Source organism: Lactuca virosa, chromosome 4, assembly GCF_052849685.1.
Source record: "Lactuca virosa cultivar CGN04683 chromosome 4, Lactuca_virosa_CGN04683_v6, whole genome shotgun sequence".
NCBI classification, from domain to species: domain Eukaryota; kingdom Viridiplantae; phylum Streptophyta; class Magnoliopsida; order Asterales; family Asteraceae; genus Lactuca; species Lactuca virosa.
The window spans coordinates 7305039-7332601 of record NC_136429.1 but is presented as its reverse complement, the minus strand read 5'-3'; the positions used below and the strand labels follow the sequence as shown (position 1 = coordinate 7332601).

The window sequence follows — 27563 nt, the reverse complement described above, 5'->3', positions numbered from 1 at the left end:
AATAGTTTAAAGAGTGTGGATGAAGAAATAACAGTTTAATAGCAGTAAGATATATAAATTTAAACTTCATGATCATGAAAGCAATTAAAAGTATAGATGAAGAACTAACACTTTAATATATAGCAACACTATTGTAGTATTGTCCATTGATTTGTTCATAATATACAATATTTGTGTTACCTTTGTTGTAGCAAAAGAAGAAGATTGGTACCTGATTATGCAGTCCAGAACAAAATCGATCATTTGAGCCCGGAGAAAAGACTAACAGAAAACAAAGACCGATCATATCGTATATATAATTAAACTTGAAATTGTTATCAATAATGATTTGTTTCCATAAAAAAACAATTTTCATTCCAATGATAATATTTATTTAAGAAATAATTCATCAAATACAACCTTGATTTAAGGTAATGACGTGAATATTTAATTATATATCTTAATAGCTACTGGGAAACACTTATTGCTCCAAAAAAGGTGGGGTACTGGGCTTGGATCTATCAAAAGTCTTAACATATCTCTGCTAGCTAAATGGATGTGGCGATTGAAAAATGATAATTTTGCACTATGGGCGAAAGTTATTCGCTGCATCCATGACCTAGACGGAAGACATTGGTCTATTTTTACTAATAGATCCAGAACGGGTGTTTGGAAGAATATTGTCAAAATAAGGTCTGCCTTAAAAAAACTCAATATCGACCCTAAGGAGATTGTGTACTGGAACCCAACGGAATACCGTTGGGCCTCTGATTTCGTGATTGACCATCGTTTTTCTGTGAGATTGTTACGCGATCAGATTGAATTGGCAGGTCATGTGGTGTGTGATGGACCATTTGAATGGTGTAAGGTGATCCAGTTTAAAGTTTTATGCTTTATATGGAGACCGAGGTTGGGCAAAATCCCATCAACATTAGCACTTAAACGGAGAGGTGTCACAGTTCCATCGATTATGTGTGGTTCGTGTAACTATCAGGAGGAGTTGAGTGATCACATTTTACTCATATGCCCATTGGCGAAAAAGGTGATGGACTCTATTCTTTTTGGTGCGAAATCTCCTGTGATGGCTTTGATTTGGTGAAGGATATGTTACTTTTCATATCGCGATGGTCTAAATGCAAAAAGAAAAGAAGACTGTTAAATGTGATCTTGTGCGGAGGATTATGGGTTATATGGAATGATAGAAACAAAAGGGTTTTCAATAACATTCCTTTTGTCCCGACAAACACTGTGGAAAGGATAAAGTCGATAACTTTCATTTGGTGCAAACATAAGGGATTGCTAAAGAACATTGACCGGAGAGTATGGTATTTAGGTCATTTTCTTTGTTTGTAATATTTTGTGTTTTCCGTATGTTATCTTTTTCATGCTTTGTACTTGTACTTTTCCTCACATCGTCTTGATGTGAGTTTTTTTATATATTTGCCGTTTAAAAAAAAAAGTAACGGATTTGAGCTTGATTTATCAATGTAATTTATTCTAATTATTTTAGTAATGAATTGGATTAATTAAATTAGTTATGTGTAAAAAAAATGGAACCAATACAATAAGATTCTTATTTATTATGGGTGATTTGATTATTCTTTGATTTTTTATGAATGATGGACTAACGTGTTTATTATGAAGAAGATCATTTTTTTATGGGCCAAACATTTTATAATTTATTTCTTTCCAAAAAAACGTTTTATAATTTGTACCTTTTATAATTTTTTTTCTTTCATTTTTCTTTTTAAAGACGAAGGTCTTTTTTTGGAAACAATTTCATTTGCCTACCTTTTACTTTTTTTTTTTCCAGTAGAAATTGTAAAATTTGCATGGAGAGCCACCCAATTTGGGCCATCACACTTACGGGTTAACCTAACCGGACCAGGTGAAGGTGCAAGGGGCACTTAGTAGTGTAGCCGTGCCAAACACTTCTCCAATCGAACCTCAAAATCCGACTGCCACTCTTCACACGACCACGAGAGACGCAGATAGGAGAGAAAGGGACAGGATTTGATTGTTTTATCGCCAAGAAAGGTGTTGAATTGGGGGAAAAGGTGGGGGATAGTGGATTTGTATGGTAATAATGGTGAATTTGATGGAACAACTGATTCCGACAGGATTATTTTCTCTTTTCCAATGAAATCAAATGGATGGAGCTACACCCATTGACAAGATCAATCATCTTCGCTGCTGGTTGTTGAATTGCCGCTTTCGCTTACATTCGACGTCCACGTTTTTAATCGATTTCCCCCAACGACCATGATCACCTCCTCCCTTAAACCCCACATCGGATCTCAACCGCAGATCCACTTTTGCTCCAATAACATCGCTGTTTCTCTCTGCTGCTCACTCTCTTTTCATGGATCCTTCCACATCACGTCCTGCTGTAGTTATCGACAACGGCACCGGGTAATTCCGATTTCCCTGCATTAATTTTGTCACACGATGTTTTATTTACAAGATTCATTTATCACAATTCCTTTTTCCTCTATTGATCACCATCTATATAAGATATGCACACCGCCTGTTGGATAAATCCTCAAAAAATACATCATTTACTCACTCGATTGTTTGGATCATCTCCTTGTTCAAATGGCTTAATCAATAAATGTGATGGCGTTTCAGGTATACTAAAATGGGTTTTGCGGGTAACGTGGAGCCCTGTTTTATTGCTCCAACAGTAGTTGCAGTTAACGAATCCTTCATAACTCAGCCCAATCGTTCCTCTACCAAAGGAAGTAGCAGTTGGCTGACACAGCACAGCGCTGGTGTAATGGCTGATCTTGATTTCTTTATTGGGGAAGAAGCCATATCCAAATCAAGAAGTAGCAGTACTTATAGTCTAACCTACCCAATCAAACACGGGCAGGTGGAAAATTGGGATGCCATGGAACGGTTTTGGCAGCAATGTATATTTAACTACTTGCGTTGTGATCCAGAAGACCATTACTTTTTATTAACAGAGAGTCCATTGACTCCACCTGAAAGTCGAGAGTACATGGGTGAGATTATGTTTGAAACATTCAATGTTCCAGGGCTTTATATTGCAGTTCAACCAGTACTTGCTCTTGCTGCTGGGTACACATCATCTAAGGTTGGTTGGTCGTTGTTGTTTTCAGCTATGCACACCACCTGTTTGATAAAATTCCCAAAAGACATTATGAACTCGGGAGCTTATGATTTTAGTATTTACATGAATCGTATTGTATTTGCATAGTGTGAGATGACAGGTGTTGTAGTAGATGTTGGAGATGGTGCCACTCATGTTGTACCCGTTGCAGAAGGTTATGTTATTGGAAGCAGCATTAAGTCATTACCAATTTCAGGAAAAGACGTTACTCTCTTTGTCCAACAACTCATGCGTGTATGTTCATTCCCATTTCCTTTCATTTTCATTTTTTTTTTTTGGGAAAGTGTTAATTATTCTCTCATTATATTTCCTTATGCAGGAAAGAGGGGAGCATGTCCCCCCTGAAGATTCACTTGAAGTAGCTCGAAAGATCAAGGAAACTTATTGCTACACATGTGCAGACATTGTCAAGGTAGTTTTTATAACTTCATAGTTATGCAAATTGAAAAAGGTACAAACTTTCATGATTTTATGACCATATTTTTATGTTTCTTTAATTGTATAGGAGTACAATAAACATGACAAAGAACCATCTAAGTATGTTAAACAATGGAGAGGTATTAAACCAAAGACTGGGGCACCTTACTCATGTGATGTTGGCTATGAACGATTTCTTGGTCCTGAGGTTTATTATTTATATTTTTGTTATTTTCAAAGATGATGTCACTATGTTTTATAGTGATCTTATAATGTTTATAATTCTATCATTCAGATTTTCTTTAATCCAGAGATATACGATAAAGACTTCACAACCCCTTTACCTGCTGTAATAGACAGGTGTATTCAATCTGCACCAATTGACACAAGAAGAGCTCTATATAAGGTAGGTACACATTATTCAGTCCGTAAAAATATATATATATATATATATATATATATATATATATATATATATATATATATATAATTAGAAAATTACATTAAAAAAAATAAGTTAATTTAATTTATTTTGAGACTTACTACAGAATATAGTGTTGTCTGGAGGATCCACCATGTTTAAAGACTTCCAAAGAAGGCTTCAACGGGATACAAAGAAGATTGTGGATGCACGTGTTCTTGCATCTAGTGCTAGACATGGTAGTGAAGTAAAGGTAAAGATATTAAATAAGTAACCCAATGGAGTGTAAAGTAAATATAAAAAGTTATTCTTTCTGTATTAAGTAAAAAAGTAAAAAAGAAACACTGATACTGATATATAGGTTACTTACTGGTTCAGGCACAACCGGTTGAAGTGAATGTTGTTAGCCATCCCATCCAGAGATATGCAGTATGGTTTGGAGGCTCTGTACTTGCATCAACACCTGAATTTTTTACGGTAATTTTTTTTATATATTTTTTTTTCATATCATTATTCAGATTCCAGTCCAATAAATGTCAAACACAGTACAAGTCTTACACAATTGCTTTTAATGAATAGGCATGTCATACAAAAGCAGAATATGAGGAATATGGGGCCAGCATATGCCGAACAAATCCTGTGTTCAAGGGAATGTATTGATTATTGAATGAATCCTTTGATTTCTAGAAGCTGTTCTTCCCTTCGTGTACATTTTGCAGGTTAGCTTTTGTTAAACAAGAGGTGTACACTAGATGTTTTGATTTTCTTGTAAGAAAAAAAAAAGATTGTATTCTTTGATTAAGAAGCAAATAGGTTTTGTTTTAATGCTAATATTTATTTCTATAAGCAAACTTATAAGGTGACACAACTTTTGAGCACATAAAGGTGTCATCAATTTGTTTCAACGTTATACAGAACTTGTGTCTTATGCAGTTTAAGAATCTTTTTCTGATATGTTAGAACTGATTGATTTGCTTTTTTTTTTTTTTTTTTTTGTTGTTGTTTTGTGCACTTGACACCAACACATATATGAAACATAGCAACTACCCAAACTCAAAGAGCATAAAAGACATTTTTACCCTTATGGTTTGCCAACACAGGTTGATTCGGTACTACTATCTAAACCCCTACACATCTTGAGTCCTAATTTATACGGTTAGGGACCAAACGTGCAAATTACCTCAAACCATAGGGACCATTTGTGTAATTTACTCTAAATGAAACCCCCACACGGACCTGAAATAGGTTATAATTTTGGAGAAGGGTAAACAGATCACGAAAATCCAAACTCATTGAAGGTGGTTGTAGCTGAATTTAAAAATAAATCTGAAACAAAAACCCTAACTCGTTGAGTGAATCTGAATCTGTTGCTAAGGACGTCAAAGGGTCAACCACTTTGGTGTGTGTGGAATTAGTTCCCCCTTTGTGGACTGGTTGCCAATAACATCAAAGGGTCAAACCCCTCTTGGTTATGCATTTGATTCTTAAATCAGCAATGGTTTTGCATTTGGTCCTCATATCAGGCGGTTGGTGATGGTTTTGCGTTTGGTTTTCAGATTGGTGGTTCAAGGTGGCGACTTCCATCTGTTTGAGTTGACCTTAACGATGGAAAAAACGAGAAATTGATGAAAGTGAGAAAAAAGTAAAAAAAATTGATGTTCTTGAGTTTCATTAAAAGAGAGAAGTGGGAAGAAATGGAAGGAAAACTTTCCCTTCTAACTTTCTTTCCAATTTGGAAGGATTTGAAGAGAAATTAACAAAATGTTTAATTTTCCATTCACTTCTCTTCATCTTTGAAACACAAAATACTTTTTTTTTTAGCCCTTTCATTTCTCTTCCTTGTTCTCCTTTTTTTTTTCTTTACTAAAACTAAGAAACTAGGCGTAAGATTGAAAGTTGAGGAATAGGTTTTTGTGTTAGGTGGCATGAGGGTTAAGGGTTTTATTTATTTTTAATTAAATTTTAATATATATATATATATATATATATATATATATATATATATATATATATTGAAAAAAGAAAAGTTAATAAAAAACCATATAAATGGTAAAATAGTAATTTCAGATTAATTATGAAAAAAATGAAACAACAAAGACTAACCACACAACAAATAAAAACACAAAGATCAAGTGCTTAAGTGTTATCATAGTTGTCCTCATCATGTTTGTTTTGACAAACCACAAATACCAATGGCCTAATTGTGTCTTATTCAGTCATTTGTATATTTTTAGCTAATGTTCAACGACATTGGTTCTCTATTTTTATTTCTAAATAAGCAATATTATTTATTTTAAGCCATGTACCACTTTGTTTTGCTTCTTTTGGGTGTTTTTGTTGTGAAATGTATGTTTTTTAACCGGGTAATCAGTATTCAATAACCAATTAAGGTTGAAGTTTTAGATATTGTAGTTCACTTTTCATGTTCATTGTGGAACTGGATGATATAGATATTTAAGGGTGACTTTTATCATTTTTAATATAAATATAAAAATACGTTATACTAACATAAGTTGCCTAAACTTATAGTCCATAATTGAACATTTTTTTTTATAAAACGTTAGAGGAGATGAACATGCTTTTCAATTTTAACAAATTCTTTTCTAAAAATAATTAAATTAAAGTGTTTCGGCCCTTCATAATATCTAACAATCCATCATTTGGAAGATATCACAAAATAATCACTCAACTCTCGTAAATTTACAAAATTACTTTTTCTCTAGCACAATGTTATGAATTTTATTGATTTTCGTGATTTTGACAATATTTTCACGAAAGTGATTTCAGTTTGCGAAAAAATAACGATGTATTTCGCGGAATTTAAAAAAAAAATGAATTCAGTTTAAAATAAATAATTCTTAGAAATGCAAGTCAAAATAAGTGTAGCGTAAATGGTTATGTGTGTTGCTCTTACGATGAAGGTTGTGGGCTCAATCCCCTCACCCTATGGAAAGGACAATGTTCATTCATGTTAAGAAGTTTCACATGTGTGTTATGATCAGTATATCTCATAGCCTAAGAATATGTTATCTTTAATTTTTTACTACCACGTTAATATCATCTCATTCTCCTCATCAATTTCATCTTTCACTGTGTTATACCTATCTTTTACCTATTTTTTTATTCTTTAAATACAAATAATAATTATTAATTTTAAAATATTTAATTTACTAAATAAAAATAAAAATAAATATAAGATTACATCAAAAGTTAAAAAAATTACATCACTTTGTTTTCTCTATACATTATATCGCAAATACTAAACATGTTTCTATCCATTTAACAAATTATATAAGATAAAATGCATATAAAATAACTTAATTTACACACGTTTTTATTTTATAAAACGTGTTTTTATTTATATGCGCAATATCAACATAACTCAGTTATCATCCATTTTGCTAAAACTATTGCAACTCAATTTAACAATCAAAGTATAATACGAATACAAACTACAAAGCTTAATGTAAGTTGTTATATATATATATATATATATATATATATATATATATATATATATATATATATATATATATATATATATATATATATATATATATATATATATATATAGAGAGAGAGAGAGAGAGAGAGAGAGAGAGAGAGAGAGGTAAGTTCAATTGAGAAAATAAAAAAAGTTGAGAATGAGAGAATCAATTTCAGCCACTCATTTAATTTAAGCATAAAAAGATACGATGACAAACTTGTGAATATGTTAATAACCTTCAATCTCAAATACGTAACTATAGAGAATTCGATAACAGTTCGTTTATCATCAAAATTTCTCCTCCAACCTTCAACAATCATCCAGATTTCTTCAACTAAATCATCATCAATGTCATCCAGTGTTAATCAATCATCGATATTCGTGGCTGGGAGGTTCGCCGTTCAAGACAGATTCGCAACCCAAATTCATCAATTTCATCGATTTCTTTGTTGAATACTCCGAATGTTCGTAGCTTGCAAGCATCTGTTAAAGTTCATAACGGATTTGGAACTGGAATTTCCCAGATTCGCAAACGAACTGAGTTGGAATCGAAATTTCTTCGTTGTTCATGAAATTGGAATTGGAGTTCTGGACTCGCAGTCACAGTCGGCATTGAAGGACTCGGAATCGGTACTCACAGGTTCCCAATCGGATTTTCAGAAATCAAAATCAAAATGAGAAATCGATCAGACATAGGATGTCGCATCTGAAGTCGAAATCGGAAGTATATGATGATTTGGAATTGATAACTTGAATTGGAAGTATCATGTTTTTAACATTTTTAAAATAGTTAAATTGTATGCACTCCAACTGTTTGATGAAATGCATAAACTAAATTACCACGTTATATTCACATATGAATATGTTTTCTCACATAAATCAGTATATGATTATTAAAAACACAAAACAAATATGCAAGTCTGTATGTTATTCATATGTGAATAACATATAAAATTATATATATTTGTGAAAATACATTCTAATATTCATAAGTGAATATATTCACAAGTGAATATACCTTGTAATATTCATATGTGAATATATTGTGTAATATTCATAAGTGAATATATCATCTAATATTCACAAGTGAATATACTATGTATTATTCACATGTGATATACCATGTAATACTATGTAATATTCACATATGAAAATATCATTTAATATTCATAAGTAAATATACCATCTAATATTCACAAGTGAATATACTATGTTAATATTCACAAATGAATGCATCGTCTAATATTTAAATATGAATATACTGTGTTTATTATATGCTATATTCATATATGAATGATACTTAAATTGTAAGAAAAAATTAATCATAGTTTTTATTCATAAGTGAATAACGAATGTACTGTAATTAAACCTGATGTATTTTTATTCACTTATGAATAACGATAGCCGAAAATATAAAAAAAAAATATTTTATCTTAAAACTATATCAATATGGATGTCTATTTGTAGAGAATAAAAAGCCATGAATTTTTGTATATTTAAAATTATTTTTCAATAAAAATAGCTTCTTAAAAACTAAAAAAACAAAAAAAAAAACTATGTTTTTGTATATATTAAGGTAATGATTAGCATAGTTTAAGGAAATATGTTTTGTTGGAAAACACATGTCTATTCATTTCTCATTTCCGCCGGTACGACGGAGGCTTTTGCGGTAAAAATAAATGAGTGGCTGAGAATGATTCCCCCATTCTCAAACTTTTTTTTCTCAATTGAACCCTCCTCTCTCTCTCTCTCTTTCTCTCTCTCTCTCTCTCTCTATATATATATATATATATATATATATATATATATATATATATATATATATATATATATATATATATATATATATATATATATAGGGTGAGGTTCAATAGAGAACCATAATTAACCAAGGAACCAATCTTTTTTTCAACTTTTAGAACTTATGTTTTATCAAAAAAAAAACTAAAAATACAGAAATTCATAACTTTTTATCATTTTTCCAATGATATCAAATTCGATTTTTTTTTACGTCAAATTCACAATGTAAATCTTTAAAAATTCACAATGTGAATCCGGATTTACACGGTGAATCCGAAAAATATTTTTCACATTCACAATGTTAATATATGAATTTAGATATTTTTAGATTTTTTTCGATAAAGAATAAGCTCTAGAAATTGAAAAAAAAGATTTGGTTCCTTGAAAAACCAATAATTATGGTTCTCTATTGAACTTTTATATATATATATATATATATATATATATATATATATATATATATATATATATATATATATATATATATATATATATATATATATATATATATATATATGAACAATGTTTTAGAAGATATAGAAGTTTGGTGCAAAAATAAAAATATACTCTTTAAATAAAAAGTAATCTAAAGTTCTAAACGACATTGAGGTTTTTTTGTAAAGGGGGGTTCTTTTCAATTTCATTTGTAAAAAAGGGTTGTTTTAATTTGGTTGCAATAATAGGTTCGTGTCCCCACTCATTTCTTTATAGAATGGTTCTTTTATTTTTACATCTTTTACTCTTTAATTAATATGATATATGGTATATTTATCTTTCAATATTTAATATTTTTATTTTCTACATTCACCAGATTTGTATATAAAATGTTTTTTTTATCATAAATATATTATTAAATTATATATAATATACAATAATTTATACCATTAAGAAGATGCCATTAATATTCCAACCAATATCGATATTGAATATTGTTATATATAATAAATAAATTAATGTATAAATATTATTAGAAATGGTTACATAATAATAAATATAGAAATTTTATATAGAAATGCCAAATCAATGACAATGTCTGCAAAGTTAACTAAAAGAATAAATGAGAAAAACAAAACAAAAACGTGAATGTTCATTTGAAAACTCTAAAATAGTTATTTGTATTTAATTGAATATATTACACTTTAATGTTATAATATTCACTTACTGAATTGAGTTTCTTTCATCATTTCTTCAAATTTCTTTCTCCCCGTATTTGCATCCTTAGTTTTTGGAAAATGAATTAGGAGGGCAACGAAGTATCGTTTTTGTTCACATTTGATCAATTTTTTTTGTATACTATTTACCATTGAATTTGTTTTTCGTGTTCCAAAATACCATTGCAACCTGCTATGAAAGATTTCTAGCGACTTCATCACCTTTGGCGGTTCTCCAGTTATCTTCTCTGGCGAGCGTCTGACAAACATGAGTTTTCCGACTATTTCGAACCCACAAATCGAGATCTCAGTTTTGCACCTTCTCGATCCAAGAAGGAGGGTTGGGCTCTCGATTTTTTGCTTCCAATGCTCGATTTTCTTCTTCTTGATTTTCCAGATCTACAAATCGATAATATGCATAAATGAAGTTGAAACCTTGAAATGAGTTCGTTTTGGTTTAAATTTGCAGGAAAATGGTCGTTGGCAGGAGGTAGACAAAGAGGACCAAGACCAAGCCCCTTTCTTCCATGGATTAACCTTCATCAACTTCGACTTTCATGTTGTTTAAACAGCTTCCATGGCAGCTTCGAGTTCAAGCTGTTCATCATCTTTGAGAACCAGAGGTACACAAAAAGAGAATCGAGACCAGCCCCCACCGATTTCCAGATTTTCGATCCAATAACAATATACACGAACCCCACCGATTTCCAAATTTCTGATCCAATAACAATATACACGAAAAATAAGTTCAATGGTACATAGTGTACAAAAAAGTGACCAAATATGAACAAAATCGATAGTTCGTTACCCTCATGAGTCATTTTCCCTTAGTTTTTTCATACATATAAGATTGGTAATTTCGTCTAATTGTCTTCCATATGTTTGATATGAAACGTTTGATTTAGGATACCAAATTGCGTTGTTTATCTTATGATTTGTTTTATAGTTACATTTTTCTATATTCAATATTATGACTCTAAACCGTACCTTTTTTGAGTGGTTTATATTGTGGTGATAATATTGAATATGAGAATGGACTCATCAACGGTAACTAGTCAACTTTGACTACTTCAAGTATTATTGGGTATAAAATATGGTATGAAAAATTAAAAGATTTGGTTTATACACATGTAGAACTAGTATGACACCCCTCATAAGTGATCCATCTTTAGACATGATGAACTATTTATGTAACGCCCGTTTCAGGTATGAACTAATCCATCATATTGTAAGTCTTCATTCTGGATGGCCACGACATGGTGGAGCCTCACTATGGTGTGGCGATGTTTTCAAAGATCGCGGTATTTAGAAGACCCGCCACAGCGTGGTAGCTGTTTTTAATGAAACCCTAATTTTTGGTCTTTGCACCTTATTTGTAACGTCCCATTTTCACAACCAAAAATTTTCATTTTATTTAAGTAAATCTTCTCAATTATAAATCCGTTACGGAGAAAACCGTTTATTCCAAACACATTTATAAAAATCAGAGTAATATTAAAACGTGGAATCTTCACTGTTGTTGATGAATGTGTACAGTCACGCCTTCGCATTCCCATGATGACTAATGATACCTGAAACAATAAGCAACTGGGTAAGCACAAAGCTTAGTGAGTTTCCCCCAAAATACCCCATACGATAAACATACAAGCATGCATAACGGTCGCTCTTCGGGCCTTCGGTCTGACTGGACCACCTCGCAGACCTTCAGTCTATCCGGGCTGGAATACCAGGGTTTGTTGGCCTACCGCCTCAACCCAACCGCCCCTCCCGAGCCTCTGTGACTTCGACAGCCGACCCGCACCGGGTATCTTGGCCTACAACACAAAGCAGGACCGCCTCAACCCACTACCACCATATGTCGACATATAAACAATCAAGATCAAGTAGGCACATAATACATGAAAACAACAATCATACAACTCACTACCGCCTACTAGTCCTCTCATAGCATACAGTCCCACTACCAGCTAACCTCCATGGAATGCGTAACCATAAGTACCCAGAGGTGAGATAGCCACTTGTACAGATGATCCTACCCTAGAGCCACAACCAAACGAGGAACAGGCAAGAAAGCCTAGATCAAGAGTTCTCAAGGCTATCCTACATGACTAAATACAGCCCCTATGACTAGGGATGTCAAAAACCCCCGCGGGACCCCGATACCGTACGGGACTAATTTTTTAAAAAATTTGGGAGCGGGAGCGGGGGCGGGGGCGATATTAACTCCCGTCTATTTTTGGGACCGGGGGCGGGAGTGAGTATTTCCGTCCCGTACTCCCGCGGGGGCCCCGTTTATATATATATATATATATATATATATATATATATATATATATATATATATATATATATATATATATATATATATATATATATATATATATATATATATGTTTATAACTTTAGTGATGTTTTATGTTTGATCAATTCTTGATTTATCAAGGGCTTACATGTTTGTTTATATACAAAAGTTATTAAAAATAGTATTTTTAGCCTAAAAAAAGCAATTTTTTAGCAAAAAAATCCATTTTAAGCCTATAAACCGGGAGTACCGGGGGAACGGGGGCGGGACCGGGGGCGATGGAGGTAACCGGGGGCGGGACCGGGGGCTGTGTAAGCGGGGGATCCGGGGGCGGGACCGGGAGCGGGGGCAACAAGTGATTTCGGGAGCGGGGGCGGGGGCAACCATTTCCGCTCCCGTTTGGTCCCGTTGACATCCCTACCTATGACACTCCACTAGATGATAACCAGCAAGTACAAGTAAACATACAGATCTACAGATCACTATCGCATAGCAACATCCTATATACCAGGATACAGATCTAACAGATTACTATAGCATAGTGTTCGGTGCATTTTATGCACCAATTTTGTAGCTTTATTTCATAAAAGTGCATTGCATATAGGCTTAAACTCATACATGTTGCATGTTTTTCGGGATTTTTCATGAGGCAATTTCATTCACACATTTTTGTGATATTTCAGGGACTTTTGGAGGTAGGATCTTGTTTGAGGAGGTAAATAAGAGTTGCGGACAAAATTTCGGGACTTGCGGAGCACCGAGGATGTGTTGGCGATAAAGCAATGGAACAGTAAACAACAACAACTTCACAGGAGTAAAACTGGAAATAGGCAGCCGAATGATTCACCTTTATTGAATGAAGACTAGAAACCTAATGATTGAGTTGTTGTACAAGGAAATTTCGACTTATTGTTTGTGACTTCTAATCTATGCTATTTATACTACTAAACATTAACTGGAAGTGAGAAATACTAGGAACAGTCTAATTTCTAACGGTCATGACTTGCACGAGTTTTATTTCTTCCTAATTACCAGGTCAACCTTTGACCAACATTTCTCCCCCTCAAGGTTGACCTTTCTTCTTCAGATCTTCTATGCCAATTAGTTCCCTCATCTCAACAAACTTTATCCTTGGCATTGCTTTTGTTAGAACATCAGCTTTCTGTTGATCTCCACTTACGTGCTTGATATCGCAATAATTATACATATATTTCGAGCGATATTTATGTATTTTTAGCTATATTTTGGTATGATTTAAGATAAAAGGTACTTATAAAGTTTGAAATTCCATTTTACAGCTAAAAATCATTTCTGAAGAAAAAGGAGAAGAAAATGTGCAAAAATCCGCAAAAAGAAGTGAAAGAAATTACACGAAGAAAAACGAGATCAAAAAGTCAAAGAATTCAAAAATAGCCGCGTTGGAAAGACGAGAAAACAAAATAAAAATATATAAAAAAAAGAATTTAAATTAATTAATGAGGTTTAATTAAAATAAATTATTGGAAATTAATTATTTAATTTCTAAATAATTTATATTAATTAAATTAATTTAATTTAATTTAAATTGAAAAAAAAAGAAAAAAAAATAGAAAAGAAACAAAAACCCGGAGCCCAAAATCGGAGCCCAAACCCGGAGCCCAAAAAAGAAAGCCTGATCCATTTTCGCGACCCTGACCCAGATCCGGAACAGGCGAGAACCCGAGTCGAGATCCAGCTCCGCCCCGCGTCCATTTTCCCTCACAGACTAACCCGATGTTACCGACCCGACCCAGAGATCCGAACCGGTTTAGGATCCGCGCTTTTTATCGTCTGTGACGTCATCGGTGACGTCATCGATCCGATCCATGAACATAATTCGACCCGGCTCCGACCCGCGACTCCGATTCGTTTTCCCTCACAAAAGATCCGCGCCTCGACCCGATGTCGACCCGATTCCGACCCAAATTCGATCTGGAACTATTCAGCTTCTAAACGACGTCGTTTTATGCTTCAGATTTGCCAATTCCGATTCCATTCCATTTTTAACCATTTTTTTCTCCACTTTTTCCTATTTTAAACTCATTCCTTTCCAACCAATACTCAATAATTCACCACCTTTAAACTTTCCAACCTTTTATTCCCATCTTTTTATTTCTTTTGAATTCTTTTTCATAAGATTTAGATTGGATCTTAGATCCAATCTCAATTTATTTCTTTTTGGTATTTAATTCTCCCAATTTTTACTATAAATACCACCATTTTTCACCACAAAAGAAGGAGGGAAGGAGGAAAGAGAAGACATTGCAATTATGCATTTTGATACACAAATTTCTTCCAACCTTTGAACCAATTTTCTACAATTGGGGATTCAAGAGTCAAAGAGCTAAGGAATTGAAGACTGCAGTGGCATTAGGGACTACATCGGGTTTGTTTTATCGAAATGTTTAACATTCTCAATATGTTTTCTATGTATGTTGTAACTTTAATTATGGGCTAAAATTCCCTTTGCTTTCACTTGGATAATGAAACCTTGAAAATATGATTTGATTTATATTATTCGGATATTAATTGTTATTTATTTTATCATGCATATTTGATCATTTATTTTTATACGTTGAATTTTTGTAATTAATTTTCCTATAACTAAGTTAATATTTTTAAAGGATCAATTTAAATATATTATCTTGAATCATAAATTTTTCATGACCATTGATATTTATGACTAGTGATGGACAAAATCCTAGGATTAGGTAAAATAAAATACTAAAAATTTAACATGTATATTTTGTATCGTATGACCAACTTACGATTCTTATTAGTTTTACGACCACTAAAATTAATAGTTTGATCAAATGTTTGCATGATACGAATTAATTATTGTTAATAAAATTGTTAATTGCATGACCATTGTTTTTAATTATTTTTATTATCAAAACGGTAAAAAATTAGATCATGATTTTTAACCAATTTTAGAAATCGGTAAATAACTAATAATATCCATTGCACTTAATATAAATCATTCATTACTAAAAGGTGGAATTAAATCTAAGTGAAAGCATCCTTATCATTCTTGATTCTTAAAAACCAATTCTTGTTCTATATTTATTTTTACACTTTAATCGTTAAAATTCTCATTATTTGTCTTGTTACTAAAAATTCCCCCAAGTTACTTATCTTTTAAGTTAATTAGCGACAAATAGTCTAAACGTAAATCATACTCGTTTCCCCAAGTGTTCGACATCCGTTCTTACCATTGCTATATTACAACTCAATTAGGTACACTTGCCTAAGTCGTGTAGTAAATTCTAGCATCGGTAATTTCAACCCTATAAATTTAAGACTAGAGTGAATTTTACACATCAGTGCTCCACTTGAATCTGTTCCCTTTCAACACACATACAAATAAAGTGGAACTTTGTGTCTATATGCTTGCTTCTGCCATGAGACACTAGATTTCTTATGAGTGCTATGGTGGATTGGTTGTCAATTAACAGCTTCACCTCCTGTGCCTTCTTTCCCATCAACTCACTGAACAGGTTCCTTAACCACAGTCCTTGACATGCAGCTGCAGTTGCAGCCATATACTCGGCTTCACATGAGCTTAGTGCCACAGTTTTCTGTTTTTGTGATGCCCATATTATAAGATTTCCTGAGTAGTAGAAAGCTACTCCAGTGGTTCCTCTTCTATCTTCACAATCATTATTGTAACTGCTGTCACTATAAACCACGAGTCTTCCATCACCTCCCTTATGGTACATCAGTCCATACCCTGTTGTTCCCTTCACATATCTTAGGATATGTTTTATAGCAGTATAATGACTTTGTTTGGGGTTTTGCATAAACTTGCTCACCACTCCAATACTGTAGTTAAGGTCTGGTCTTCTGTGGACCAGGTATCTCAAACTCCCAACAAGTTTTCTGTACATTGTTGCATTCACGGGTTCACCATCTTCATATTTGGTTAACTGTAGTTTTGGCTCCATTGGGTACTGTGAACTGTTGCATCCTTCCATCCCTGATACCTTTAGAATCTTTTCAGCATACCCCTTTTGTGTGAGCAATATGCCCTCCTTACCCTGAGATACTTCAATTCCCAGGTAATATGAAAGCAATCCCAGATTACTCATGTCAAACAAACGTTTCATTTTATCCTTGAACTCCTGGATTCCCTTATCACTTGACCCAGTGACTATAAGATCATCTACATATACACTAACTATGAGAGTCAAGTTGGGTTTGTGTACCTTGTAGACGGCTTGTTCTTGAACACATATGGTGAATCCGAGTGACTTGAGTGATTGGTCGAGCTTTATATTCCATGCTCTTGGTGCCTGTCGCAGCCCATACAGGGCCTTGTGAAGACGGTACACCCAACCTTCCTTTCCTTTGACCATGAATCCAGTGGGCTGAGTTACGTAGACTTCCTCCTTAAGATCGCCGTGTAGGTGTTGGATAAGGTGTCTAAGTCCATAACTTATTTGGTATATACTTGACCCGACCCGGCATGGTCCATTTGGGTTGCACTTCACCCGAACTATTTATATGGATAACATTATGAGAAGAGTATATTTGCGGCTTATTAATATATTATAAGTTATAATATATTAATATGAAATTGTATTATTTAATTAGTATTCGTCTTAAATTAATTATGAATTAACTTAGTGATCAAATGGTGACTAATTAAACATGGGCTATTATATTTATATAGTGTGGGCTAACACTCATTATGGTAATGGGCTAAGCTTATATGGGAGTCTATGGATGATCCATGGAGCTCTTAACCCATGGATCCTTGGAAAGGAAAAGACATGGGTTATTAGGGTTTACACTAATCATGTGCACTATATAAACAAGCTTGTGATGCATGAAATGACACCCAAGTGTGTGTGAAGAAAGGTGGCCGATTTCTAGAGCATAGATATACTCTCTCATAAGTTTTCCAAGTTTGTGGTGATTTGTGATTTCCATTTGAGGCATTCACATTATTGGTTCTTGGCTCTCAAACTCCTAAGGAATCAATTCACAAACAAAGGTATGTAATTCATCTAGTTCTTTTATGTTTAAAAGTTCCCATGCCATGCTAGATAAGTTATAAACCTTGGAAAACAAATTTTGCATGTATTTTAGACAAACATAGATCCAAGGTTTATTAGGGTTGCATGTACACTTAGGAAGTGTTAGAATGCTCAAAACCCAACAGTGGTATCAGAGCCTAGGCTTGTTTTCTTGAATACTTGATGCAAATAGCTGAAAAATGTCGAAAAACTGCATTCTGCACAGCTGACTCGCCGAGTCCCTCATGGAACTCGCCGAGTTCATGCATATATTCAACCAACTCGCCGAGTCAGTTCATGCACTCGACGAGTTGGCAGGCCTGAGTGCAGATTTTCGAGATTTTGTGCTGGAATTGGTCTAGAATCATTACCTTAAAATGTTTTGGACTTGTAAAACCTGTTTTTGATGTGGTAATGATTGTGGTGAACCAATTTCAAAGTTATAATCAAAGTTTCAAGTTTATATATGTTTATATGATTCTTGAAAGTTGTTGATTATGAATGTTCATGAACTTATGACTTTTGGTAGATCATAGGAATTATGTGCAAATTGTTTGATAGTATAATTCTTGATCTTTATGACATTGAATGGACTCCATAACTTGTCCTCAAGTTATGGAATTCCAAAAGTTTTTTTTCTTTTAAGGTTTATTTAAAGAAGTTATAAGTAACACTTTTGAAGAGTTTTTCACATAAATGGTTTTATGGACTCCATAACTTGTCCTCAAGTTATGGATGTCCAAGAGTCTCTTCATTAAAAGTTTCTTAAACCTTTATTAAAACTCATAAGTTATGAATATCCAAAAGTTTTTTGAATTGTTCAAAACTTGCCCTCAAGTTTTGGAATTTGTAAAGCCGCACACAAACTTTAATTCCATACCCTAGAGTTTTAAAAGTTAAAATTCAACCCTTATACTATTTATAACATTAATGGTTAATTATTATATATATGTATAAGATTAAGTCGTTTTACCGTTAGTAGGCCTCATTCACGAAACCGGTCTATAAGGGGGGTATAAGGTTGTTGGCTATAAAATGGCAACTTAATGGGTGTCCACTCTCACCCACCGCTTCCTTGATCGGTGGAGGGTCGTTAGCCGAACGGGTAGGACAATGACTTTAATTCTCATTAAAAGTATAAGGATTATTATAAAGTAACTAAATATTTTTATAATTCCCAATCTTAGTTACTTTAGGAAAATGTGAATTTGGTGCTAACCCATGAAATTCACACTTTGTACCTTACCAAGTCGTTGGTGGAGCGTGTGTGGTTAACCGGCACACTAACTTGGACTAGTAAGGATCACGAAGGGTGACTTAATGTTTATCATAGATCGGTGGAGCGTGTGTGGTTAACCGGCACATCGATTAGGTGATAATATTAAGGGTACCAAGTGAGTTTGCATGGTTATTCACACCTTGCTTTGTGATCCTCGGCATCCCAGTCACAAAACCTGAAGGGCACAATCGAGATTGAAACATGCCATTGAAAGTTCAATGAATCTCAAAAGATCTAGGAGTTTCAAATCCAATTAAAACTTAATAATTTATTTTGTTTTTCATGGTGGAAATTGGTGAATCGTCATTTACCTACCTTCAAATATTTTATAGCTTGGATTACGACATCCCTCTTCCAAGTTATAAAATATTGTGTTGGGTCCCAGCCTTAATATTTCATATTGGGTGTTATATTAAGGACTTAAAATCAACTAACTTGAATATCTCCCATTGTAGATGTCTGGTTTAGACAACTGTGATCTTCCCAAATCTCATGGAAATCATACTTCTCTACCTCCACCTCCTCCATTTATTCTCCCTGACCCACAAGCTCGAAGACTTGAAAAATTCAAGGTCACTCAAGCCCTACTAGCAATGAAACATAAAGATGGAAGACTTGTGTGCACTCATGTATTAGGAATGAAGTCACACTTTGACAGGTTGAGAATGTTGGGTGTCATTGTCCCAAGGAAGTTGGCTATTGACTGGGTTCTTCAGTCACTTCCAGAGTCATATAGTGAGTTCATTCAGAACTACTATGTGATAAATCACGACATGACCCTAATAGATCTATCTTATTTGCTTGTTGATGCTGAGTCAGAAATGATGTGGCGCAATGGTCAAGCAAATATGGGTGGAAGGTCTACTTCTCAAACTTCCATGGACATTGAAAATGGTAACATTGGAAGTTCAGAAAAGCATTTTCTTCCCAATGGAAAGGGATCGGCCTTGGTCAACCCGGTTGACCAAAAGGCAAAGGGAAAGGCTAAGTCTGTGATAATCTCATGTACCATTCCCAAATAGTCTATATGTTTTTATTGTCATGAGAAGGGACATTGGAAACGAAGCTGCCCTGAATACCTAAAAGATCTGAAAGCAAGTAGAAACAAAAGGTTTGACTCTGCTTCAGGTAAGTCCACTATCTAACTCTGTTAAGTTCCTTATTGATGATTCTTAATACAAAATGTGACTCGGTTACATTTTGGTGCCTGGCAGGATCAAGGAAAGGGAAGGACACTTAATAAAAGGAGTATGCTGAATCTGATAGCGAATATGGATGGTTCGAAGATCGGATTCTTGAGCTGCTACATAAGAGTTATGATAGATTGCTAGAAGATATGTAATAGCATAGTTTTCATTTAAAGTTGCATTGTAAGGAAAAAGTTTTTCCGCATTTATAAATAAATAAAATTTTGTTTTATTTTATTATATCTCCTTGCAATGGCATTTTATGAAAAAATGATGTTTGTTTGGTTCTAGCAATAATGGAAATGTGAATTTGATTCTTTCATTAGTGGTAGTGTCTAAATTTATCAAATAAGGAAAGATTCTCATCACCCAAGGTTTCAATTGGACTGAAACTTGGAATCATGCAGGTTGTATTGCATGATGAATGAGAATTTTCATTTTTGGAAAGTTAAGACTAATTCCCTGACCACATGTATATGTGAGACAGGTGAAAGACTAAAGGATCGGGTACACTGGGTGTGTGCAGGTCAAAGTCCACCACAAAGATCGATAAGACTATTCGTCATGATTTACTAAAGTTTAGTAAACATGGTTGTACCTACAAGTTGAAGTACAATTCTGAAACATTGGAAAAGTTTCAATGTATGGCAGGACGAATGGGAAGAATCAAATTGGGCAGAAAGATAAAAGTTTCTCAAATCTGAAAAGATGGGAGAGTACTTTAGTATCTTGTTTTATGATCATCTTAATGATTAAGAAACCATGTCACAATTCATCCTCTAAGGAAATCTTAGTGCATTTTATGGCTAAGAAGAGGATTCATGAATTGTTGGAATGGTTAAAATAAAGAAGATGAATCATACTTTGTTCCAAAACAAGTCTTAGAGTCATACTCCAAGATTGTAACTTGAGTGACACATCTTGAATAAGGTTTATAACACTTGTCAAATGTAAGAGTAAAATGTTTTCTACTCTTGCACATTTGAAATTGGTAAGTTGTGATGTTTTGGATAAAACAAAGACCAATTGACACCAATTGTGTGAAGTGTTTATCTTGATAAGGATCCGTACTGACTCTTGAATATTTGTTTGGTTGTCAAGAAATGGTTCTTGACAAAGAGAAACTTATATGTCAAGAGGACAGTGGGAGTCTTAAAAGTCTTGAAAGTTTCAAGAGCTAATCAAGGATAAAACCTATAGTTTATCACTAGCACACGGCTTGAGGTTTGTAACCTATCGTGTTGACATAATTCTTGTTTCTGTGCCTATTCCGGTACAGTTGACTATGTTTGTGAGTTCTATGAGTTCTCAATTGTATGCATAACAACTTGGAAGAAATGGTGGGCCCTTGGGCTACCAAGAGGCAAGAAATCAAGATTGAACAAGTTCAATCCATATGATTTTGACTTTGTCACTAACCTTGTCTTGTGATTAAGGTTTTGACAAATTCATATGGATAGGAACACATACATCATAAAATCTAAGTGTCATCAGGTTTCTTTCCAATTCATGAAAATGATGGTGAGGAAACGCTTTCACTAAGTAGATTTTAAGTAGATAGCAATTGTGTTGTTTGCATTCTCAAAGTCGTTAGTGGAGCTTGTGTGGTTAACCGGCACACTAACATGGACTTGTGAGAAATGGAAAACAGGTCTAAACATTATGATCACGACATCCCTCTTCAAAATTGTTTTTCACACATGTGAGCTATCTAAAGAAAGATGTATGAGTCTGAGAAGCTTAGATAAAGTTTTGTCGAAGCATCTCGTATCAGAAGTCTGAACTTTGGTGATGAAAGTCAATAAAGTATTGATTTCTAGAAGTCGATTTCTGAGTACATGTCAAAGCTAGTGGGAGCATAATTGTTGTGCTAAATAATTATTATGCTAGTGGGAGCATAATCAATTATGATGAGTATTGTTAATTATAGAAAACAAGAATTTCACCTGAAAAAAGGTTGTTTTGCTATAATTAAGGGAGAGGAGATTATACTTCATTTCAATCCTAAAAGTTTAGATTGAGATTTCAATCATCATTAGTCAAGGACATATATATGAGTTTTATGTTGGAATGGTTCAACATAAGGAAATTCTATATATATTGCGTTCTCAAATTCGATTATGATTACGGCATCCCTCTTCATAGTCGATTTTTGAAAACATGGAAAATAAAAAAAATATTGTAGCAACTACTGGGATTATACATACGGTATCCCTTAGTTCCTTCTTCAGTTCCCAAATACACCATAACTTCACTCCGATCACTCAATTTTGTTAGACCACACAACTTCTTGATGAACCCTACACACCCAAAGACCATCAGGTGTGCCAAGGATGGCTTGGACCCCTTCCAGGCCTCGTGTGGAGTTACATTCTTCAGAGCCTTCATCACAATTCTGTTCTGTAGGTACACCGAGTGTCGTACTACCTCACCCCAAAATTGATCGGGTAGTTTCATGGCCTTGAGCAATGATCGAGTCATCTCCAGAATTGTTCGATTGCGCCTCTCCACATTGCCATTTTGTTGAGGCGTGTGTGGGGTCGTCAATTGCCTGCAAATTTCAACGTGTTCACAGAAATTAGCGAACTGGGTGGAGTTAAACTCGCCTCCCCGATCAGTTTGTAACATCTTGATCTTATACTCACTCTCCCCTTCAATTCGCGACTTGAATTTCTGGAACATGTTGAAGGCCTCGTCTTTGGTTTTGATCAAGTATACCCACATATAACATGAGTAGTCATCTACAATCAGTAGGAAGTACTGATTACCGCCTTTTGTTGCAGGTGTAATGGGTCCACAGAGGTCTGCGTGCAACATCTGGAGTGGGTCTTTTGCTCTCCACTGGGTCACATTTGGAAAGCTCTGTCTTGCCTGCTTGCTTACCATACAGCCTTCACAAACTTGTGATGGGCGAGTCAACTGGGGCATACCTGTCACCATTCCCTTACGTGTTATTTCTCCAAGTAACTTGAAGTTTGTGTGACCCATACGTGCATGCCATAACCATGAGTCATCATCTATACTCATGGTCAGTCATACAGGCTTCCCAGGTATGAGATTTATTTTATAAAGCCTGTTTTTGGACCTCTGCACCTTCATAATTAAGCATTCTGCTTCATCATACATTCTCAGAAACTCCTTCTTCATCCCTATGTCATACCCCTCTTCAGTCATTTGTCCTAGACTTATTATATTACTGTGCAAGGCAAGAATATAATACACGTCTGGGATGACAAATTGGTCGCCATTCTTGCAATCAAACAGGAGGACACTTTTTCCTTTGATTGGAACCTTAGACCCATCTCCGAATCGAACCTGCCCCGTTACTTTCTCGTCAAGTTCAGCGAATAAGGCCTTGCAACCGGTCATATGGTTACTACCCCCATTGTCTAGATACCATATGTTCTCTTCATTACTCTCCTTGAGTTGGCTCGGGTAGACTTTTTCTTCATTCAAAAGGACCACTTCGGAATTCTTTTCTCCACAAACAGTCAACAATAGAGTTGGTTCCTCTTCACCAGCAGCCAAGTTTACTTCTTGGTCCTGCTGCTTCTTTGCCTTGCATTCAGATGCATAATGACCAAGCTCTTGGCATTCATAGCATATTATGTTGCTCTTGTCTCGTGGCCTTTTGATGGTATTGTTTGCCTCCTATCGTGAGTCACCACCCCAGCGCCCACCTCTGCCACGAGACGTCCCTCGCCCTCGTGAACTGCCTCTTCCTCCCCGGTTGTTACTTCCAACCCTTCCTCGACCACCTGTTGAGTTTGGCTTGCCCTCCGGTTGGTTTATGAGCTTTCTGCCTTGGCAAGTAACAGGGCATTATCTGCCTGTGTGCTTGCCTTCCGGAGCCGGAGCCTGTCCTCATAAGCCTTCAAATGCCCAATTTCTTCTTCGAATGGCATTGATTCCATGTCACAACTTTGTTCAATTGATGCCACTAGGTTTATAAACCTCTCTGGGACAGTATCCAACAACTTTCTTACCAATTCTTCATCTTCCAATATTGCCCCTGCACTCCCAAATTTAGAGATCATAGCTGATATATTTCCTGCATATTCATCTATGGTTTCTGTTTCCTTCATTTGAAGTGCTTCAAACTCACTTTTTAGTACCCTTAATCTTGCCTTTTGGACCCTTTCTGCACCTCCCAAACCTCCTTGGTTGTCTTCTTCTTGGTATCCTATGCAAGTATCTCCTCTGGTATAGATTGGAAGATGAAAGCTCGAGCCTGCTTGCTCTTCTTCTCATCCACAACCACTCCGGTTGGTGGCTCAATGGTATCCCATAACCCATGGTCATCCATGATGGCTTCCATCTTAATCGACTAGGTATTGTAGTTTAGTGAGGTCAACATTGGGCATTGGAGAGTGAAAGGGCTATCTTTGGGCTGATTGGATGAAGATGATGCTGTCATATTGTTGAATCGAAGATACTTGGCCATACAAATGATTAGGATATGTTTGTGTGACAACCTGAAACTTTTTTCGTTTTCATTAACCAATTTTCGTTAATAAATTTTGAATTTTATTAAGTTTCCGTCAAACTTCTTGATTTAGAAAATCATCTAGTTTTATATATAATTAAATTTATATATGAGTCGGAACCAAAAATCACGCGAAAGACCCGAACCTTCTTGAAAAATCAAACAGTTTTCGGACTGACTGAGTTTACGACCTTAAACCCGTGTATGGCCGTACACTCGTTTACGGCCAGCGTTGGGTGGACCCCTCCACCAACCACAAAAACCCCTATAAATACGAGACCCTACCCCTCATTTACACTTTTCTGGCCGGACACTCACTCCTCCTCTCTCTAGACTCTTGACCGTACACCCCAAAAACACCCTTACTCTTCCAGAAAACAACGAGAATCACCATTGGGGGTCATTTCGGAGCATCTAGAACACGTTTTCCATCGAATCCAACAACCTTGTTCTTGAGTGTACGGCCGTACACCCTTCAAGTCTTCAAATCTTCATTGACCGTACACCAGTTCACGACCGTACACGCTTCAAACCTTTAAATGCCGTAAACCCTTCAAGAGGCAGTCTACGACCGTACACCGTTCACGATCGTACACCTGTATACGGTCGTACACCTATTGTCACACCCCCAAACCAAGGATGGCGGAAACGTCCGGGGGTGGAGGACTTCATGTATAGTATCATAACAGCAATTGTAATAGTAATTCAAGCAAACACAACCAACATATATATAATTGAAAAAAAAATTACATCATTGTATGAATTACATGTTTACGAATCAATTACAATATGTTGATAAAATATGAAATAGTAGACGCCTTAGCGTCCCATCCTCAAAAGCACTTGATTACCTGTTTAATGATTTCCTGAGAATACAAGTTGTTTGAAAAAGTGTCAACACAAAGGTTGGTGAGTTCATAAGCTTTTCATTTGTAAAAGTAGTATTTGTGTTAGAAAAATCCAATATTTTCCTTAATGTGTAAATGTAGTCTTAAAACCCAAAGACCGAAATGTACAAGTAATTTGTCATATTTATAGTAAAACAATGCAAGTTTAAATCGACATAAACTCGTTAAATTTTAATGAAGTCCCCGTAAATTCCAATGTTTGTTAATACTTTATGTGAGTTTATTATAACCATACTATGACCACGGTTGCCTAAAACGACGTTCTTCAGGCGTCGGAAATGTTATGACATTTGTCACCCCAGACCTATCGGTCTAACTGTTGCATGCAGTTTAGGTGTGGGTTTGTCAAACCCAATATAGATCTATACACAAGTATCACGCTCTCCCTCAAGGAGACTCTGGTTACAATACAGGACTTAATGGTAATTTGAAGTAAATGTCTCACAAAGTCATTAACGGAATTACGTGTTATGAAAACTTGGTACCGTATGGCCGTACCTTGCTTAATGAAAATATCCTTTGTATAAATGTACCCTTTTTAAATGTATGTGTTATGTAATGTATCATAAACTATACCTATTATGGTTTATCAACCAAGGGTAGTACGTGGTAATGTATGCAAACTATATTCAAAATAGTTTATTTAATGTTTGAATGTATCGATTGTACTTTGATTATAATCACTTGTTATTCTTTATATTTTATATGACCAAATCCATTTGTAAACTGATGTGTGTCTAAATATTAAGATAAAATGTCATATATTGCAGTAACATATAGTCACATAAAGATATACACCTTGCTCAACATGTTACAAGGTGAAATGAAATTAACAGCAACTTTTCGTTAAAAACAGTTTCTGTTACCGTTCTTAGAAAATTTATAGAAAAATCATCACAGCTCTAAATCCAAATCCGCAAATTTTGAGAGTTTGGAATATGAGTCTAGTTTGTTCGTGAATTTTATCATGATTTTTAGTGATCTCTAACAGAGGTGAAAATGTTCATAATCACAGACTGGTCCGGGTTTGCCTCTGAAATGACAGGCAGTTTTGTAAAAATCACCATTAATTTTAGAAAAATCATTTGGAGATGTGCAAGTAGTCATTTTAAAGCTAAGAGTTTGAACTACTTGCACCTGAAATAGTTTTGAAAACTAAAATTTTTAAGTTGACCAAAACAGTCCGTGATTAACGTCCATCTTTTCTGATGCAATCTGTTAGAAAAAGTTTAATTGTGTTCTTGATGATTTTACTTGTATTCCCCCCTTAAAACTTAAGAAAAACATGTAAATGTATGGGTATGAACTCACCTTATGTGATTTCAGTAGATGAAAGTGAGATAGAGGAAGTGTTCAACCCAAGAACACTAAGAAGATGTCTTGATGATTCGAGAATCTAACACCGAATAAGATGGAATTTGTGTAAGATATCAATGATTTGAGTAGAATGGAGTTTAATAATTATGTGAATGATGAAGATACTTACTAATTGAAGAAAGAAATCCCTGTAGAAAGCCTTGAAGTTCTTGAAGTTAAGAGAAAAGATGAGAGAATTTTGGAGAGTGTTCTTGGTTGCTAAGTGTAGAATGAAAGAGTTTTTATGGAGAATGAGGAGAGAGGATCAATCCTCCAGCTCTTAGAACGTGGGAAGAGCTGGAGATTGGTTGTAAAGGTCCACTAAGGAGACAAGGAGTAGTGGGAAAGAGTGGATGATCATAGAGTGAGGTGGTGGTGGCTTGCTTTTGTCATAAAATAAGGAAAAGCAAATATTCCCTCAATAATTAGTCCAACCACCAATTCTTTTAATACATTTTTATAAAAACCCTGGAGATTTATATATTTTGGGGCCTTAGTTTATAAAATAAAGTTTTGGGTGAAAATCCCACGTTAAAATAATGAAAAACGGAGTTAAAACGAAGTCGTAGTCGAAAAACCGGAAAAATTATGACACGCAAACATGCATGTCGTCTTCTTTTA

The 27563-nt window shown here is 34.7% G+C and overlaps 2 protein-coding genes and 1 long non-coding RNA gene across 4 annotated transcripts; 1 reads left to right on the top strand and 2 right to left on the bottom strand.

Moving 5' to 3' along the window:
* Window positions 1–1844: 1844 nt before the first annotated feature.
* On the top strand, window positions 1845–5632 carry DIS1 (Actin-like ATPase superfamily protein). Of its 2 annotated transcripts, XR_013742401.1 has the most exons (10): window positions 1845–2391; window positions 2608–3076; window positions 3200–3346; window positions 3432–3524; window positions 3618–3737; window positions 3825–3935; window positions 4078–4203; window positions 4329–4427; window positions 4530–4669; window positions 5507–5632. XR_013742401.1 is itself a non-coding variant. In XM_079087837.1 (9 exons), the coding sequence occupies exons 1-9, from the start codon at window positions 2342–2344 to the stop codon at window positions 4608–4610; spliced, it is 1296 nt and encodes a 431-aa protein (XP_078943963.1). In that variant the 5' UTR covers window positions 1845–2341; the 3' UTR covers window positions 4611–4933. The 2 variants fall into 2 exon arrangements, 1 of the variants encoding a protein (XP_078943963.1); XM_079087837.1 differs by lacking the exon at window positions 5507–5632 and having other exon boundaries at window positions 4530–4933.
* Window positions 5633–22620: 16988 nt separating this feature from the next.
* Window positions 22621–24277, bottom strand: LOC145104081 (uncharacterized). Its single transcript, XM_079041362.1, has 3 exons — window positions 24035–24277; window positions 23232–23750; window positions 22621–22743 (listed from the first exon to the last, which is right to left on the bottom strand). The coding sequence occupies exons 1-3, from the start codon at window positions 24275–24277 to the stop codon at window positions 22621–22623; spliced, it is 885 nt and encodes a 294-aa protein (XP_078897488.1).
* A 1105-nt stretch (window positions 24278–25382) lies between these two features.
* LOC145168467 (uncharacterized) lies at window positions 25383–27327 on the bottom strand. Its single transcript, XR_013741891.1, has 3 exons — window positions 27073–27327; window positions 26898–26982; window positions 25383–25544 (listed from the first exon to the last, which is right to left on the bottom strand). It is a non-coding gene; the product is annotated as an uncharacterized LOC145168467 (long non-coding RNA).
* Between the last annotated feature and the right edge of the window lie 236 nt (window positions 27328–27563).